At 40.2% G+C, this 17,909-nt stretch overlaps 1 protein-coding gene across 14 annotated transcripts in view; it reads right to left on the bottom strand.

Annotated features, from left to right (window-relative positions):
* Positions 1–6,482: 6,482 nt before the first annotated feature.
* Positions 6,483–17,909, bottom strand: part of CLIP1 (CAP-Gly domain containing linker protein 1) — a 147,582-nt gene continuing 136,155 nt past the window's right edge. For 5 of the 14 annotated variants that reach the window (XM_036752213.1, XM_036752191.1, XM_036752186.1 and 2 more), the window contains 7 exons: positions 17,111–17,131; positions 14,333–14,450; positions 14,094–14,244; positions 11,397–11,434; positions 10,945–10,950; positions 9,472–9,590; positions 6,483–8,737 (listed from right to left, as the gene is read on the bottom strand). In XM_036752213.1, the coding sequence (XP_036608108.1) occupies positions 8,512–8,737; positions 9,472–9,590; positions 10,945–10,950; positions 11,397–11,434; positions 14,094–14,244; positions 14,333–14,450; positions 17,111–17,131 (679 nt within the window). In that variant the 3' untranslated portion in view covers positions 6,483–8,511. The remainder of the gene's footprint in view (positions 8,738–9,471; positions 9,591–10,944; positions 10,951–11,396; positions 11,435–14,093; positions 14,245–14,332; positions 14,451–17,110; positions 17,132–17,909) is intronic. The other 9 variants (XM_036752223.1, XM_036752169.1, XM_036752199.1 and 6 more) reach the window with 3 other exon arrangements.

Below are 17,909 nucleotides of genomic sequence, written 5' to 3' on the forward strand. Positions count from 1 at the left end.
AGGAAAGTTGGACATTCCCCAAAAGATTTGGTAGAATCTGGAAATCTTGGGTGACTTTGGGCCTGTCACTACAATTATCTCTGGTCCTCTGTTTTCTCATTTGTAAAATGAGAGTTGGATGAGTGACTTCTGAGCCCTTGTAGTTCTACATCCTATGATCTCATGAACACTGGCTTATTTTTTCAAATTTCCATGTTGGAAATTTGACTGTTAAAAAGAAAAACCCTACAAAGCCTGTTTTGAAATCTACGTTAACAAAAATGTTCAATGTGTACCAGAATCCACTTATTTAAACTTAGTATCTAAGATAAAAGGATCACAGATTTAGAGCTGGAAGGGAACTAAAAAATGTAGCCTTTCCCCACATTTTACAGATGGGGAAACTGAGAACCTGAAGTTAGATGACTTGCCCAGGTCCTTTAACACTGGATCTATTAGTTCTTCTGTCCCAGGCCCTAGATACAATTGCCCAAATTATAAAGAATGACCTACTGTCAAAAACTCAAATGGCAAGCTGAACCATGATACAAAAATGGATGACAGAGAGCTTCTCCAAATCAAAAGGATTTCTAACTAGTAATCTTATTGTTTTTTTTTCAAATGTAGAACTAGCACTACTTATTCTAGAACCACTAGACTCTGGAAGTAGGCCCATAACTAAGTAGGATTAAAAGCAAGAAGCCCTAGAATGAAAAAAAAATTAAGATACCCCCAAATAAAAAAACACTAATGTTATTACAACATTTTCATTAAGTTGTGACACTGTATTGGAAGGCAAAAAAAAAAAGCTAAAGGCAGTGATTACTTGTATTACATGCTGTCATGCTCTAGTAAAGTATGGAATCAATGTAAAGCAAAAGCCATACAGGATAGAAGGGACTAGCAGTTGTTTGTGCTCCCCATCCCTGGGAATTGAAGCAGAATCCCAGAATTGGAGTGTGGGAAGGGACCTCAGCAGCCATCCAGTCCAACCCATACCCTGAATGAGCCCCTATTCTAGCTCCCAACAAGTAGCTGTCTTCCCTCTGCTTAAGACTTCCAAAGGAATGGAACTTACCACCTCCCAACACAGCTCCATTCCACTTTTTTGGACAGCATTAATTGTTAGGACTTTCCCCCCTGAAATCAAGTTTAAGTTGACCTCTGCAACTTCCCATTACTCCTGGTTCTGTCCTCTGGGGCCGGTAGAAGAAATCTAATCCTTCCTGAACATGCTTGAGGATAACTATCATGTCCCCCTCTGCGGCTTCTCTAGGCTAAAGAACCCAGTTCCTTTAACCCATCCTCATGTGCCATGATACCCACAGCCCTTCACCGTTCCACTTACCCTCCTTTGGACCCTCTCTGGTTCATCAATGTCCTCCTGAAACTGTTCAGAGCTACACGCACAACTCCACATGAGGTCTGCCAAAGGCAGAGTTCAATGGGGCTCTCCCTTCACCCTTCCTGGAAATGATGCCCCTCTTAATGCGGCCTAAGATGCCATTAATATTTTTGGAGACCATACCACACTACTGACTCATGGAAAGCTTGCACTCCACTAAACCCCCAAGTCTTTTTCAGCATAACGGCTGAGCAGCCATGCCTCCTTCCCACCCGCCCTCTGTCTTGTGCCTGTGAATTTGACAACACCTCTTTTAATTAATTTTTGGTCATCATGCATCCAGAGACATTTTACTGTTGCCATATTTTCCTTGACCTCCACTAGAGGTCATGACCCACAGTTTAAGAAGCCCTACTCTAGCCTATCAAGATCCTCTCAGATCTTGTTATCTACCCTCCGGAGATTGGTGTCATCTGCCCTTTTGATGAACTTTATGTCTTTACCCAAGTCATTGATACAAATAACAACAGCGGAACAAGCAGATTTCTGAAGTGTTCTACCACTTAAGTCTGGCCACCCAGCAAGTTCTGAATTTATCTGATTGTATCACTGTCCTATCTCTATCTTTCCATCTTCTCCACAAGAATAGCATGAGAACATTTATCAAAAGCTTTGCTAAAATCTAGGTCAATTATATCCGTCATTTCCTTCAGTCTGGTTGTTGTTGCTGTTCATACTTCTTTCTCAAGGAGGACCAATGACATCATGAGGGTAATGTCTTGAGTTGCTCACGAATCGGATTTAAGTGAGACAGAACTGCGCAGAGTCCTCAGCCTCACTCTCACCTCCAGAGTCATCAGAGTCCAGCGGCAAGATATCTAGCAAAGAAAGTGGTTGTTACAAAGAGCCAGCATTGCCTTTGCCAGGAGTAGGCCCTGACCAACTAATCTTTTCTTGGACAGGGTTTTTAAATTAGTCATCCAGGAGAATTTAATATAGGTTGCGTAGATTTTAGCAAAGCACTTGGCGAAGTATCACATCCTGTTCTTGTGAAAAAGATGGAGAGGTGTGGACTGGAAGGTAATCAGATGATTCAGCACTGGGTGAATGAAAGAGATTTCCAGTGTCGGCCCCCAGGGATCTCTCTCTGCTTGTCCCTGTGCTGTTTAACGTTTCGATGAGTGATTTGGCTAAAAGTGTAGATAGCATGCTCATGAAACTTGCTGATGCTATATATAGCTGGGATAGGTGGATGACTCAGGAGCCAAAAAGATCTTGACAGTCTAGCATCGGGACTAGATCAAAGAAGATAAAAATCAGGAGGGATAAATGTAAAGTCTTCTCCCTAGGTTCAAAAAAATCAACTCGGGGCAGCTAGGTGGTGCAGTGAGTAGAGCACCGGCCCTGGAGTCAGGAGGGCCTGAGTTCAAATCTGGCCTCAGACACTTGACACACTTACTAGCTGTGTGACCTTGGGCAAGTCACTTAACCCCAATTGCCCTGCCTTCCTCCCTCCGAAAAAAAAATCAACTCACCAGTGCAAGATGGAAGAGGCCTGGCTGAAAAGCAGCTTGTGGTGGATTGTAATGTGAAAAGGGAGCTTGCTTAGTAGCCCCCAAAAGGTATGATCCTGGGCTGTGTTGAGAGAGATATCTTTCAGGCAGGAATAAACAAGTTGTGTTGTTTTCAGTTCTGGACCCCGGTGTTTTGGGACATGGATAAAGTGAATCCAGCATCCGGAGGACCACTGGCATCAACAAGTTGCCTACTCTATGCTACACACCTGGGCTGCAAATACAAAGAATGAAACCGTGGCTACTTTCAAGGGGCTTATGTTCTAATAGAAGAGAACTATGGATAACCATACAAATACAAATAAATAAAAATTATAAAACAAGGTCGTTTGGGAAGGGGGGCCCTGACACTTACAGGGATCGAGAAAGGCTGACCGAAGATGGAGCTTGAATTGTTTCTTAAAGGAACAGAAGGATTCCATAAGGAGGAGGTAAGGAGGCAGTGCATTATAGGTATAGGGAAAGGCCAGAGATGATTCTGTGAGATCAGTTGAAAGAAATGAGCACATTTGGTCTGCAAAAGATTCCTTGCTGGAGACACAATAGCTGTCTTGCAGTATTTGAAGTGTATGTTAGATCCTATTCTAGTCCTTTTCACCCCTCTTATTGGTGGATGGAAGACTGTCAAGAATCTGAAGTGCTGAACCTATATGAATATTAACTTACTCCGACACATGGTGTCAAACTAAAAAAGAAAGGATCCCTGCTGCCTGCCCAAATATTGACTTAGAAAACCACAAATGATTATCTATGTTGTATTTTTATTTATTTTTAGTATTTTCCAATTACACTTTAATCTATTTGGACTGTACTCAAAATGTTTTGCTGATCATGAGTTTGACACCTCTGCTTTCTGGTTCAGCAGAGTTTAATTAAATTAAAGCTATGAACAAACTATCACCTTTGTTCAAGCTCATGCCCACCTGTGCAAGGAAGAGTTTCTTCTAATGTCATCCTCCTAGCAATGGGCAGGCAATTTAGACTGAGCTCATGTCCATATTAGTTGGTTACTCTATGCTATGTAGTTTTTTGAAGTAATTTTTATTGATGTTTTTAGTTTTTCACAGAATCTCTCCCCCTTCCCCTTCCAGAGAGCCATCCTATATAACAAATACTGTAAGGGGGGAGTGGGTGCAGGGAGAGACAGAGAGAAATCAGCACTACCTGTCATCAGTACAGGGAAAAGTCCCAAAACATGCTTGTGTGCAACACCTGTGAACCTCCTGCCTCAATGAGTGGCTTGGGAAGTGTCTGCCTTCTTTGAGTCTTGCTTGAGCTTTATAATTTTGCTATAATCACTTGATTTTTTTGCTAGGTGGTTGTTCTTTCGGTTTACATTGTAGTTATTGTGTGCAGCGTTTTCTTGGCTCTAATTTTGCATCAGTTTCTATAGATCTTTCCATGCTTCTTTATATTCATCACACACATTATTTCTTTCAGTACAGTGATATTCTGTTATATTCATGAACCACAGTTCAGCCATTCCCCCAAATGATGGGCATCTACTTTGTTTCCAGTTCTTCACTGTCACAAAAAGTGCATGCTACTGTAAATATTTTGGTGTATATGGTATCTATTTTGTTTTGTTTCCCAGCTATTTCGCTTTCACCTCTAACACCAGCCATGGTTTCACCCATTATCACTTAAAAGGTAAGTGGCCACTTGGGTCCAAATAGCCTAAGGGATTACAGATAACGTTTATGGCCCTCCTTATGATACCTTACATAGATAGAGGTAAGGAAAGAGGACAAGGGAGAAGCATCTTAATACTTTGCTTCTCTTCCCCCTCAAACAATTAAGAATGTTCAAAAATCCCAGAGCATGGACCAGGAAGTGGAGGTAACAGACCGAACTGCCAACATTTCAGGAAGCAGCCAGGTGGCAAAGTAGATAGGGCACAAGGCCTGGGCTCAGGAAAAACTGAGTTCAAATCCTGCCTCAGACATTGACTAGCTGTGTAACCCTGGGCATGTTGTGTAGCATCTCTCAGATTCCCAGGGGTATTGTGAGAATCAGATGAAATAATATTTGTAAGGCACTTAAACAAACCTTAAAGTACTATGTGTCAGCAATGATGAGACCAGAGATGGAGTTTTTCCTGTACAAAATGTAAAAGCTAGGAAGTAACCTTAGGAGCTTCCACACACACCTCCCCCCAGATCTGCACAGATCTGGAGGGCTGCAGCACCCCCTATTCCCATCACCTTCAGGCTGTGAGGCCTTAGCTTTACAGTGACTGCTACTATCCTATTCAGACATGGAATTCTTAGGTGTGGTTTTGCTTCTCCTCCCTTCTATAGTGTGGGCTATTGATTTGTCACATGATCAATCATTTGGAGAGGCCTTTGGCACCAAATGTAGCAACTGAAATGAGCTGTGTACCAGAAATGACAGAACAAAGACGACCAACAAGGGCTTGACATCCAAGATAAAGGCTTGGTGAACACCTGATATAGGTGGTTATATTTAAGTCACCTGGCCCAAATGAACTCTATCTGTGGGCCTTGACAGATCGGTTCGGCCACCGTCAGCGCTATCTGAAAGGGTATAAGAAATGGAAGTGGTACAGTTAAGTTTGGAGATGGGAAAATAAGTGTCCCAGTTTTCAAGAAGGAAGAGAACAAAGCCAGTGACTTAGATTCCTGGGAAAATTCTAGAGCAGATCATGAAAGAGGTTTGGTGAACATCTAGAAAAATGTTCTAGAAGACTTCAAGAATAAGTCACGCCAAACTAACATTTCTTGACAGGATTACTAAACTAGTAACTAAGGAGGGGAATGCTATGGATACAGGTTGCCTATATTTTGGCAAAACTTCTGAAAAAAGTATCTCATTGTCTTCTTGTGGAGAAGATGGAGATATGAACTGGAAGGTTAATACACAAAGCTGGATTTAGCAGTGGTTTGATAGCCAGACTCAAAGAATAATTATTAGTGGTTCGACAGTGGCTTTGTAGTACCAGTGTAGTACCCCAGGGATTTATGCTGTTTAGTATTTTATCAATGACTTAGATAAGTGTATACATGGTATGCCCATCAAATCTAGATGAGACTAATTTGGGAGGAATAGCTAACAGTGGATACTTGGTAAGCTAGAGCATTGGGCCGGATTCAATAAAACAGAATTCAACAGGCATAAATGTAAAGACTTGAACTTGAGTACAAAGTCAAATTCACAGGCACGAGATGGTTGGTCAGCTTGGAGGTTTACTGGAGTGCAAGACCTCCGTGAGTCAGTAGTGTGGTAAGGTCACCAAAGATGCTAATGTGATCTTAGGCCGCATTAAGAGGGGTATCGTTTCCAGGAACGGTAAAGGGAGAGCCCCATCGAACTCTGCCTTTGGCAGACCTCACCTGGAGAAGGACATGGATGAACCAGAGAGAGTCCAAAGTGGGGTAAGTAGAATGGTGAAGGGCTGTAAGTGTAGTGTCAGATGAGGACGGACTGAAGGAACTGGTTTCTTTAGCCTGAAGAAGATGCAGAGGAGATGCAGATAGTTATCTTCAAATATCTGAAAGGCTATCATGTGCAGGAGGGTTAGATTTCCCCTACTGGCCCCAGAGGACAGAAACAGGAGCAGCGAGTGAAGTTGCAAAAAGGTCAGTTTATTCCAGATAAGAAAAACTTACTTACAATTAGTGCTGTCCAAAAGTGCAATGGGGCTGCCCTGGGAGGTGGTATAGGTCTTAAGCAGAGGGAGGACAAGTGCCAGAGCAGGGGTTGGACTAGATGCTGCTGAGGTCCCTTCCCAGTCTCGAATTCTGGGATTCTAGGATGCCCATGTGAAGGAACACTGTACTTGCAGATCACAATTCAGGGCAGGTTCTACCACGCTGGAAAGGTTTCAGGTTTGGGACCAGTGATGGAATGAAGACATATTTGTATTCTGAGGAGCAGATTTTCAGCCACAGCAATTTCTGAAGGTTCTTTAGTAACGTATGGAGAAGCCCTGGTGGAACAAGTTGCCACACTGGCCTAATAACTGCTTTAAAAAAAATTTGGTATGACAGGAGCCAGAACCACTCCCAGAGTAACCCAGATTTACCACCACCAACAAAAGAATAATCCTTTATTAAAGTCGATACAGAACACTCAAGTTGTCCAACATTTAATACTGCTTTACATGTTTAGCTTCTTAGAACAATTCCTATTATCATACACCTGTAACCCAGACTTTCAGATGATTACAGAAGTGGTTTTTCTTCTTTAAAAATATATTCATGTGCCAAATATGCAGTTTATAATCTTGGGAGGAAGGAGAATACATCAAAGATATATATACAATTATAGAAGAAGAGTAAGCCCATATTGTACACACTGAATAGAAGACACAGTATATTTATTTCTTTACATATTCTAAGAGACATTCAAGAGGAGATAAATAATTTGAACTGTTTCAGAAACTGTTCTGTTGGATGAGGTCTTATATTTTATTTTTCCTACAAGAAAATCCAAAATTATTCACGTTGAATTTCCCAACTTACATTCATCTAAAAATATAGTAAACCAGAGAAAACAGAAAGGGAAGGAGCAGGAAGAAAGACTAAAAATTGGTTAACCTAAGTGTTTTAGTTCTTATTGAGATTTTGCTTCATTAAGTAATCGGCTGCTGGGGAAAACGGCCACGGGAGAGAGGGAGGAATGAATTTCTAGGGAAAAAAAAAGAATCCACCAATGTACAGGTTCTTAAAAGAGCCAAATAAAAAAACCTTCATAGTTGCAAAGCCATGTGGTGCTTTTTCTGGGTTAGGCAGGTATGTTGTAATGAACAGAAGAGATCTAAAAAAATTTTTTTTGCTTTAATGAAGTTAAAAACCTGAAAACAAAACTTCCTGTATGTTTTTTTCCCAAAAAATAGAGATTTTAAAAAATATATATACACACAATATATAGAAGCTGAGATTATGCAAAAATGAAAAGAAAAAACAAAAATCCCAGGAAGAATAGTAAGTACGCAGCCTCCAGGTCATAAGTTGTCCCTACAGCAACTCCGAGGGGTCCTCACTTCCCTTTACCTGCTTCATGATTTTATAATTACACAACATATCAAGCCTGAAATAAAGGCACTACTGACATCCAGGTAGCGCAGCACATAGAGCTCATAAATTCTTTGATCAAGAAGAAAACATTTTAAATGAGTAGATGAAAATGTAAGATGGAACACTTTATCAACTCATTCCAGTGTCAAAGCTATTTAAAAAAAAATCTAAATGTACAAATGCAGCCTTGAAACTTTTTAGTGCAAATATGAAAATTAACAGCATAATTTTAAATTTTATTTAAATAAGATAACATAAGGATAGTTCTCTGCTCCATGAGGTTTCCCTATGGATAATTAACATAATGGCATCTGGTGCAAATGTCTTATTAAATATCAAACACATAAAGAAGACAAATAAGGTGACAACTCACCTATTTATTATTTCAACTTTAGCTTGAAGAAAGAATAAAAAGGTCTGCTCATGGAAGATCAAAATATTTTTTTAAAAGATTTGTTGAAAGGGGTCAAAAAATAATGTGAATCTTCCTGAAGTCTGCACACACAAATGCTGGTGTTACGCTGTCCAAGTGTGTGTGCGTCTAAAAAAGATAACATTCCTGGCATGGGGGGCATTAGAAAGTCTCATCGTCATTACAATTGGTTGCCCAGTGCCCAAACATCTCACAGATCTCACAGTAGGGGCGCTCTTCACTCCGGCTGCCGTGGTGTGTGGAATGGGGAGGATCCTCCGACACCTGGGTCTGGGTGGGACAGTCCTCAGTGTCATGTAGGTCAAAGCAGTCACAAATGTCACAGAAAAGGCGAGGTTTCTTCTTTAACTGCTTCTCCTGGTCATCACTGCCATTCCAATAGGAAGAAAGTAAGAAACTTGGCTTTAGCTATATGCATTCAAGAGGCAATAACGCATACTAAGAGCTACCACTTATTAAGCATCTCCTGTGTGCCAGGCACGGTGCCAAGCGCTTTACAGATATTATCTCATTTAATTCCACAACCACCCTGGAAGGTAGGTACGATAATTATTTTACAGACGAGGAAAACAAGGCAGACAGAGATTGAATGACTTGTCCAGGGTCATCCAGCTCGTATCTGAGGTCAAATTTGATCTCTGGTCTTCCTGACTCCAAGCCCAGTGCTTATGTGTATTATGGTGCCACCTAGCTGCAAGGGGAACACTTTTTATTTGCAAAAATCCTATTATGAGGGATTATTCTATTAGCTACTTTTTAAATTGTCTGCTACCCAGAAAATTCACTATTTTCTACCTCTAGAACTTAAATACCTGTGATTCAACAGATTCTAGCTTTGAAAAATCTATATAGGGGCAGCTAGATGGCGCAGTGAGTAGAGCACCAGCCCTGGAGTCAGGAGGACCTGAGTTCAAATCTGGCCTCAGACACTTGGCACACTTACTAGCTGTGTGACCTTGGGCAAGTCACTTAACCCCAACTGCCCAGCTTTGCCCCCTCAAAAAAAAAGAAAAATTTATATAACTCTAAGTACTCCCCATATTTGTTTTGAAGAACCACCAGAAGCAGTCCTTGCAATAAGTCTATACCAGTACTCAATACCTGTCATAGTTATTCAGGTCATTCCCATTGAGAGCAGCTTCTGACATCATTTCTACCTTCATCTTTAAGTCTTGATTTTTCCTCTGAAGATCCACTATGACCGAATTAAGGAAATCAATCTGGTTCATTTGAAAACAAAAAGGAGAAAAACCATAGTATGTACAAAATGTGTGGGACTTGTCAAATGCAGGACATAGTGGGGGGGACATAGTGACATACTACCACTGAGCAGCAGGAAGCTATACCCTAACTGGGGCGGGGGGGGGGGGGGGGGGGGGGGGGAGGGGGTCAACATTGGTCATTATCCAACAAATGTTTTCAGATGCATTAGAAGTGAATCGTCCAGCTAAGATCTTAACTTAGGACAACTTAAAGATTTTAAACTTGAGTTTAAAATTCTGCCTAACAGATTTCTTGCAGCTTCAATTGGGCTATGCTGATTTTTAAAAAAAACGTTAGTCCAATGTCTTACTGGTTATACTCTGATAGCAACAAAGTAGGCTATAGCATTTCCCAACTATTCCATGGAATCAAACTGATTGACTGTGTGGTTACTATGGAAAATGATATTCGAGTAACTATGTCTTCCAGTAAGAAGAAAGAATTCTCCACTAACCTTGGAATCTTATGATTTTGCTTATACGTACGTGGCACAAGGTAGCACAAGCCCTGACCTTTTTAATTTGCTTCTTGGAGGACCTCAACATCTGCCCTCACACATACTGGTTTCCATGATAGATCCTCTTCACACTAGTGTTCAGTACCATGTTAACCAGTTATAAAAGCTGTGTGCATCGTAGGACAGCTCAAAGAAGTGTCAGAGCAATTGGGGGGGGGGGCGGTGCAGGACAAACTGCAGGTGGAAACTCCCTTTGGAGTCACAAAGCCAGATATGCTGAGAAGAGGGAATTAAGGCAAAATGCATCACAGCTGATGAGGGCTGTCATAAAGTAATGAAAGAGCATCTACTGATTCCTCCTGAATTGAAGGTTCGCCAAAATAAAATGGGTCACTAGCCCTTTTGTCTCTCCTACAAACGTTTAATGTTGCGAATAATTCTTCAATGCTATTTAGATAAGCCTAGCTGCTAACATTTAAATACCATGGAATACGGACCAACTCTGATTGCTCAGGAGCTCATAATCCAGTCTATAAAAACACTCTTATCCTCCTTGACTTTATCAGCATTTTTTTTTGTTGACCCATTATGGAAAAAGCAATAGACATAATCTATCATTGCAGAGTCTCCCTCCCAGGATGAGGAGCAATCAGGTCATCTTAGAACACAGCTTCCAACATCCATTTTAATTTCCCAAACTAATCTCAGATATTTTTAGGTTGCCATTTGGCTAAGAACCCCATGTTGGGTTTATCATAAGGGGGAGTTTCTGGGGTGGGGGTAAATGGAGAATAAGTACAGGGATGGAAACTGCAAATGACCACAGAATAAAAGCTTAGGAAACAGAAACAAACCATTTGCTGAGTGGAAGAAAGCGCGGCCAGCAGCCGATGAAATCGGCAGAAGCAGAGGAAGGGTGGGGGGGAGAAAAGAGAAAACAACGTTAATAGGGCATTACTGCTCCCAGAGGCCAACTAAGCAAACAGAGAATTCTAGAGGGAGAGTCACAGGAGCTACGCTCAAACATTTGTTCCTCCCTCCCTACTGTCCCCATCCCAGTGATTAGTAGGAAATGAGTAGGCTTCCTTATAGATAGAGAGCATTTTAACGTTTAAATGAAAGATGGATGCTTGCAGATGTAAAATTATATTTTAAAATGTAAAATAGTCTGCCCATGTTAATACTTCATTAAAGTTTTTCAAAAATTAATTAAATTTTGTTAATCTTGGCTTCTAGAAAAGAAATCGGGTTTTTTTTTTTTCAAAAACATGCTCTACTCAGGGCATTATTTAAAAAAAGGTTTTACCTGACTCTCTTGAGCTCTTTCTTCCTCTTCAGAATTACCTTAAATAAAAAAGAGTAAAGAATCTGGAAAAATAATTGCAACTTTTTGTGGTCTATAAAACACAGATAAAGTTTCTATAGTCATTTATGATTAAACCATGAAAATGGACATTAACAAAGGTTACTATTATAAACTTATGTAACAAGTGGGAGAGAGGTCGATCAGGTAAGTTCCCTGGTGAATTTGATGAGAATACCTCTCCCTGTGTAGCAGACGTTCTTAATCTGACATCTTGGCAACAGTCTGGCAAAGCTTATTTTCAGAATAATGTTTTCAAATATATAAAACAAAGAGTGTTATAAAATATTTTAAAAAACACTTTTTGTAGAATGCTTTAAATGCATAAAACAAAATAATTAGAATTACAAAGGAAATTAATTAAATTGAAAGACAGTTATCAAAATGTTTTTTAAAACAAGTTCACAGATTCTAAGAACCCCTGCTCATAGTGGATGGCCACAGCTACTGGAAGCACCTTGTTAAGAGAACAAAGACATCTCTTGATTGGAAATCAGTGACTATGTTGGCTAGAACTCTTAGAAGGAGAATCTCCAGTCAGAGAAGTCTCTGAACCAGACTGTTGCAACTTTGGCCCACCTTTGTCCTTTCCTCCTGTTTTTCAGAAAGAATGCAGGGTAGGGAAGAAGCAAAGTGCATCTCCTTATCCCCGTCCTGAATAGTGAGTGAACGGTGCCTCGAGGAAGGAGCAGGGTAGAAGTAAACATATGCTTGCCTCTGTGGCCTGGGAGAAGTTCTGAGAGTAGATATTTTCAGCCCAAGAGATCACAACAGCCAGGAAAGATTCTCTTCCTGCAGAAACACATGGCTGAGGCAGCCATACGTGCTTGCCCATGTAGTCTACAAGTGGAACTCATGAACAATGTTCCTGGCTCCCAACCTCCTGCCTAGAGGAGGGGGCATGTTTTAATAAGAGAAGGGAGTGCCAACTTTGGTAAGTGGCTCATGAGTAAATCCAAGTTTAAGAGTTCAAGCTTCTTGAGCAGTGTGTCTTTTGGAGAAAGAAGATGATTGTGTAGCAATTTTTTAGCTCAAGGTCTAGTGAAGAGATCAACAGTATAATATGAGGGAGCAAGAGATCAGGGTCTTACCCCCAGCTATGACTGAGTTACTTGGGACTGTGCAGATCATATGGGATCTTCAATTGTGTTTGCTACAAGGGGATAAGCTACAGGATGGCACTATCAGGATGCTGAAGGGTTGTGTGACATCTTGTGAGAGAAAGGATTTCACTAGGATTTCAAGGAGTTGCCCCCCACCCCCACCCCCTGGCAACCTCAGTGTTTCCTTCCCTTCCAAGGGAAGCTTAGGAACTAAATGAGTGTTCTATGGGTTTTCTCTCTGTCTTTCTCTAAGTCCTTGGTACCTTATACTTCTTGTGGGGTAAAATAAGCTTGGCTTCTACCAGAATGCTAGCATAAGATTGGGGAATCCTGTTACCCATAGGTAAACTAGGTGGGCCAGTGGAGTCAGGAAGACCTGAGTTCAAATCTGCCCTCAGAAACTTATGAGCTGTTTGACCCTGGGCAAGCCACTTAACCTATTTGCCTCACAGAGTTGTTATAAGAATGAGACGAGATAATATTTTTAAAGTGCTTAGCAAAAAGTAATAAATGCTTCTTTCCTTCCTTCCATATTCACAGAAATCTAGACAAGCCTATTTGGAAATATCCCAGCATAAAACACAGATGAAGACAAATGAGCCAGAAAGAAAGGTATTTTCTCCACTGAGCACTCTGACCATAGTAAGAGCTATTTAGAATACTTAGACTTTGAGTTTAGTTGTAAGAGGTAAGCCTATTTGGGAAGAGGCCCAAGAAAAAGCTTATGGTCACCTTATCTAGACCTTTCATAATTTAATAGGCTTTGATTATATCCCTTGCCCAGTGTTCTTTTCTGTCTAGTCTATTAACAAGTCAAAAAGCCATCCTGGATGGGAACCTCTAAGTTCACCCCAGGGAAGAAAAGAAAGGAGAAATGGCAAATTAAGAGGCCAAAGTCACAATGAAGTTGATATAAATTATCATTGCCTCTCTCCTTATATGTGCACACCTGTAGCCACCAAGACAGTGTAAAGCTCAGGTACTTAAAAGACACATTCACAGGTGGGGCCAGAAGATCACAGATCTAGAACTGGAAGGGTCCTCAGAAGTGTGCAGCACCTTCATTTTAGATAGTGGCAACTGGAGGCCTAGGGAGGTGACGGGACTTGCCCAAGGTACTGTAGGTAGTAAGGGGCAGGGTCAGAATCTGAACCCAGGCCCTCTGCCTCCCAAATATAACATGGTAGACTGTAACATGTCTCCCACTCTCCAGTCTATGCTGAATCTGGAGCATCAATATCTCCTTGCTAACAGAGGTTGTAAAGTAAAGTAAGGGTGGTCAATCTTGGGGCCTACCATTGATTCCCTTGGCTTGTCTGATAGCCATTTGAACCTGTCCTATCCCTTCTATTTGACCTCACTTCTCCAAGAGCAGAGAATTCCCTTTTATCTCTCTGCTGGAGCTGGGGCGCACTGTAAACACATTACAAACACGTCACTCAATTTAGCGCTGGGAGCTCCCTGTACACAACAGGCACTCATGCTGGTGAAAGCCATCTGAGCACCGCTGCTCTGAAAGGCCAGTCATTGTTTTTACCTCCAAAACCGCTCAGCTGCCTCTTGTTTTCTTTAAGTTTCAGCTCCAGGTTCTTCACCTTCAGTTCCAGTTTCACCTTATCCGATTCTAATGACTGAACAACTGAATGTAAAGACTTGGCAGAAGCATTTTCTCCCCGGAGCACTGTGACCTGGAATAAAAGTCATTTATAAACACTTAGACTTTGAATTTTAATAAATGAGGGTGGCATGAAGACTCATCTCTAGATTGTACTGCACCTCATTTCTGAGTTTTTCCAGTTCTGCGTCCTTTTCTGTGAGCAAGGCACTAGTAATACTGATGGATTTCTGTAAGGAAGCTCTCTCTTCATCAGTGTCTGTTTTGTACACGGATTCTCTAAAAGACCAAAGAGAGTTAAAGAGTTCCAGAAATCAACCAAGAGTTATCGACATACACAGACAAGTGTGTATGTATCTTTGTTAAAATACAAATGCAAAATTAATGTTGGCAAAGTTAAGTTAATTTCTAAGACTACTGAAACAATTTAGAAGAGGAGATTTGTAAGGATATCAAAACTATCACACTGCAAAAGCAGTTGGGGATTTTACTTAATGCAGAAAGAAAACAACAAAAAAGTTTACCTACGCATATACATGCCAGAATCTGCATATCATCGCATCCATTTGAATTTAAGGAGAAATGTTAATTGGTTTGGAAGGTGTAGACTCAGAAACTGTGTCAAATAAAACAATTCACCAAAATCTAATTTTGAATTGAATTTTGTTACTTCCTGGAATAATTTTCACTCGAGCAACAAAAACCACATGCAAAGCTTAATTATACAGTTGTCATGCAAAGCGCTGATTATGCTGGAAGTATCTTCTGGTCCTCACTAATTTAAGTTTGCTTATTAAGAAATTTGCACCCACATGTTTTAAGAGGCAAATTAAACCAAAGTAATAATAGCAACATTAGATACTATTGCCTGTGCACCAAGAAATATTTGGATTATTGCTCAGGAACGGCAAAATCTAAAAGGGATGTTAAATGTGTAACGGCCAGAGGAACTTACAACTATTTATTAGGTGGGGAGTGATGACTGACAAGAGACTAATGAGTCACAGAGCACTTGGACTGCAATTCTAAGTCTGTGACCCACTCAAGATCTCTGACCCTGGTAAAAGTATCTTTTGGGTATTTTCTTATCCATGTGAAATATTAGCATTATTAATGGCAGGAAAGCCTTCAGCTCATAGCCAAGGGAAGATATTAAAAAAAAAAAAAAGGAAGAGCAAAGAGACAGTAAAAGATTTGGACTGAGGAAATTACAAAATTGAGGGAGGGAAAGGAGAAAATGTGAAAGTAAAGACAAATCCAGAAAGAGGCTGGTGTAAAGGGTAAAAAATGAATTGTCCGTGGGAATGAAGGGAACAAGCTGATATTATAAAAATAGTACTCTGGGGGAACAAGGGGGAGAAAAAAATTTACCAAGGTATTGTATTTTCTTAACTGTACGACAACCTAGAATCTAAATGGCTTGTTTTTCACCAAGATATAATCATCTTAAGCACTATCAGCCAAATTACATTGAATTACATCACAAATAGCTGGTGAACAGGACAGGACTCAATATTGGATACATCCTTCTCGTGACAAACTAGAGAATGGAAAAGCTAGCAGGCCCAGGTTAAAAAATGATAGTCTTTATCTGTGTCAATTTAGTGGGACCCACGATATCCAGCACATGAATTACAATAGTATAATGACTCAGGGTAAATTGAAAACCCAAGCAAAGATGAAAATATAAGTGCTGTCTTAATCTCATTGTTCAGCTTACACTTATACTCCAAAATGGTAGGCAGTAAGAAAAGAATCTGGGCTTTACAAAAATTTCCTGGCTTGGGTATACCATGATTTCTTACATCTGCATTGGAGAAGGGCAGACAAGAGTACTGTCAAATGAATAATAGAATGAGAAAGTGGGGTTTCTACTAAAGATATGGACTTACTTTCATTTTATGTAAAATGACTGATTTGAAGTAAAGGCATTGGAACCTGACATCAAGTAGGTAATAAATGGCTATTAGTCAAAAGATTTAGAAAGAAGGAAATCATACCTGTGTCCAAATTTTGTGATTCTCCTACAAGTTACTTTTCTAGGAAATTCATGTAATGGCTTATAATATCAAAACTGCTTTGAGAGATTAATTTGTTTTATCTCTATCTCATCTACCTAATGAAAAACAAATTAACTGTTTCTCCTGAGAGAATATGGCCACAAAACAGCTGGATTCTCCTATAATTAAGGTTAAAAGTTAGCTAGATTTTATGGGATGTCCATTTTGGGGTGAGGGAAAGGAGAAGCAATGAATGAATGTTTAAGAATGCTCCCCTGACAGGGGTCCCTCCCTGCCTCTCTCAAAAAACTTCCAGCTGACAGGACAATCTCTAGAGAAGATGACTATTTGTAGAGGGAGCTGCAGAGCAGCACTTTGTAGTGTAGGTTATTGACAGAATGGTTAATTCTGCCATCACTGCTATTGGTTCAAGAGATCAAAGTTCTAGGGCCAGGAGACTTCAGAGACCATCGAATCCAAAGCTGGAAAAGATAAGCATTTATCCAAGGTCAGATGGTAAAATGCTACCAGCCCTGTGGCCATGTCTAACAGAAAATACAAACAGTACCCCCTTTGCGAAGAAAAAGAAGTCTACATATAGGCAGACCTGAAATATGTAACTTTGTGTGAGAGCTCTTTCATGTGCCAGATCCTAACTGGTAGCTCCTTCCACCTAACTGATAGCTCCACCAAGCAGACCTAAGTCCCACATCCAACCTGAGAGCTCCTAACATTAATAGTATAGCTAGGCTGTATAAACCCACAACTAACAGTATGATAATTACTTGGGTTAAAATGGCTTCCCTATTATTTTTAATCAAATATAGGCTGAGCAAGGATTGACCAGGATAATGATTTATTATTTTAAAGGGGAACACATTGCCCAGATTCTTTTCTTACTACCACAATAGAAATAAATTCCAGTAATGAAGCAAATACCTTAAAGTGTTACTGGGCAAGCTTTAAAAATGCAAGATAACAAGAACCACATGTTAGAAACATGAAGAGAAATGCAAAGTACAGTAAGGAGAACTAAATTTGCACTGAAATTCTTTATCGTATAAATAAAAAATAAATATATATGTGTGTGTATGTATATATATATGTATATATATAAATATATAAATACTGCAAAGAGTATTTTACAAAACAAAAGCAAGACACTGAGGGACAAAGGCAGCCAAAAATATATACAACAACTTTTTACTAAAAAAATATAAAAATTATTTATTATAACGTGGATAGACTTTCTTTAGTCTTACCATTAAAGACACACAGATATAGCAAAGGAAGCAAGAGTAGGAAAGGGAAAAGAGAGGGGTGAAATGAGCATTGATAAGTTGCGCAAGCCCAAAGACAGTAAGACAGTCAGCAATCCACAATGAGTCTAATGCGCCGAAGAAACATATAACCCCCCTCTTTTGTAGTTTGTAAATAATAGCATCAAACAGTTATCATTTCCCATGGAAATATTTGCTCCAGGAAGAATCACTGGAGAGGGCAAAAGCAGCTCTTCTCTTGGTTTCTGGCCTTGAAGTTTCTTCCTCAGCATCATGAGGCCTAGAGAAGTTAGGGAAGTAAACTCTTTCCCAAAGCCCTGGGGCTCTCAAAAAGGCTCTCCTGTTGTCAAAGGCCTGCTATTATGGGTAGGGGGGGTGTTGAAACCACATTCTCATATGGAATTTGAATGATTGTACTGGTAATGGTAAGGCTTATTGTATTGCTTCAGAAGATACCT

Source organism: Trichosurus vulpecula, chromosome 1 (assembly GCF_011100635.1).
Source record: "Trichosurus vulpecula isolate mTriVul1 chromosome 1, mTriVul1.pri, whole genome shotgun sequence".
In the NCBI taxonomy this organism is placed as follows: domain Eukaryota; kingdom Metazoa; phylum Chordata; class Mammalia; order Diprotodontia; family Phalangeridae; genus Trichosurus; species Trichosurus vulpecula.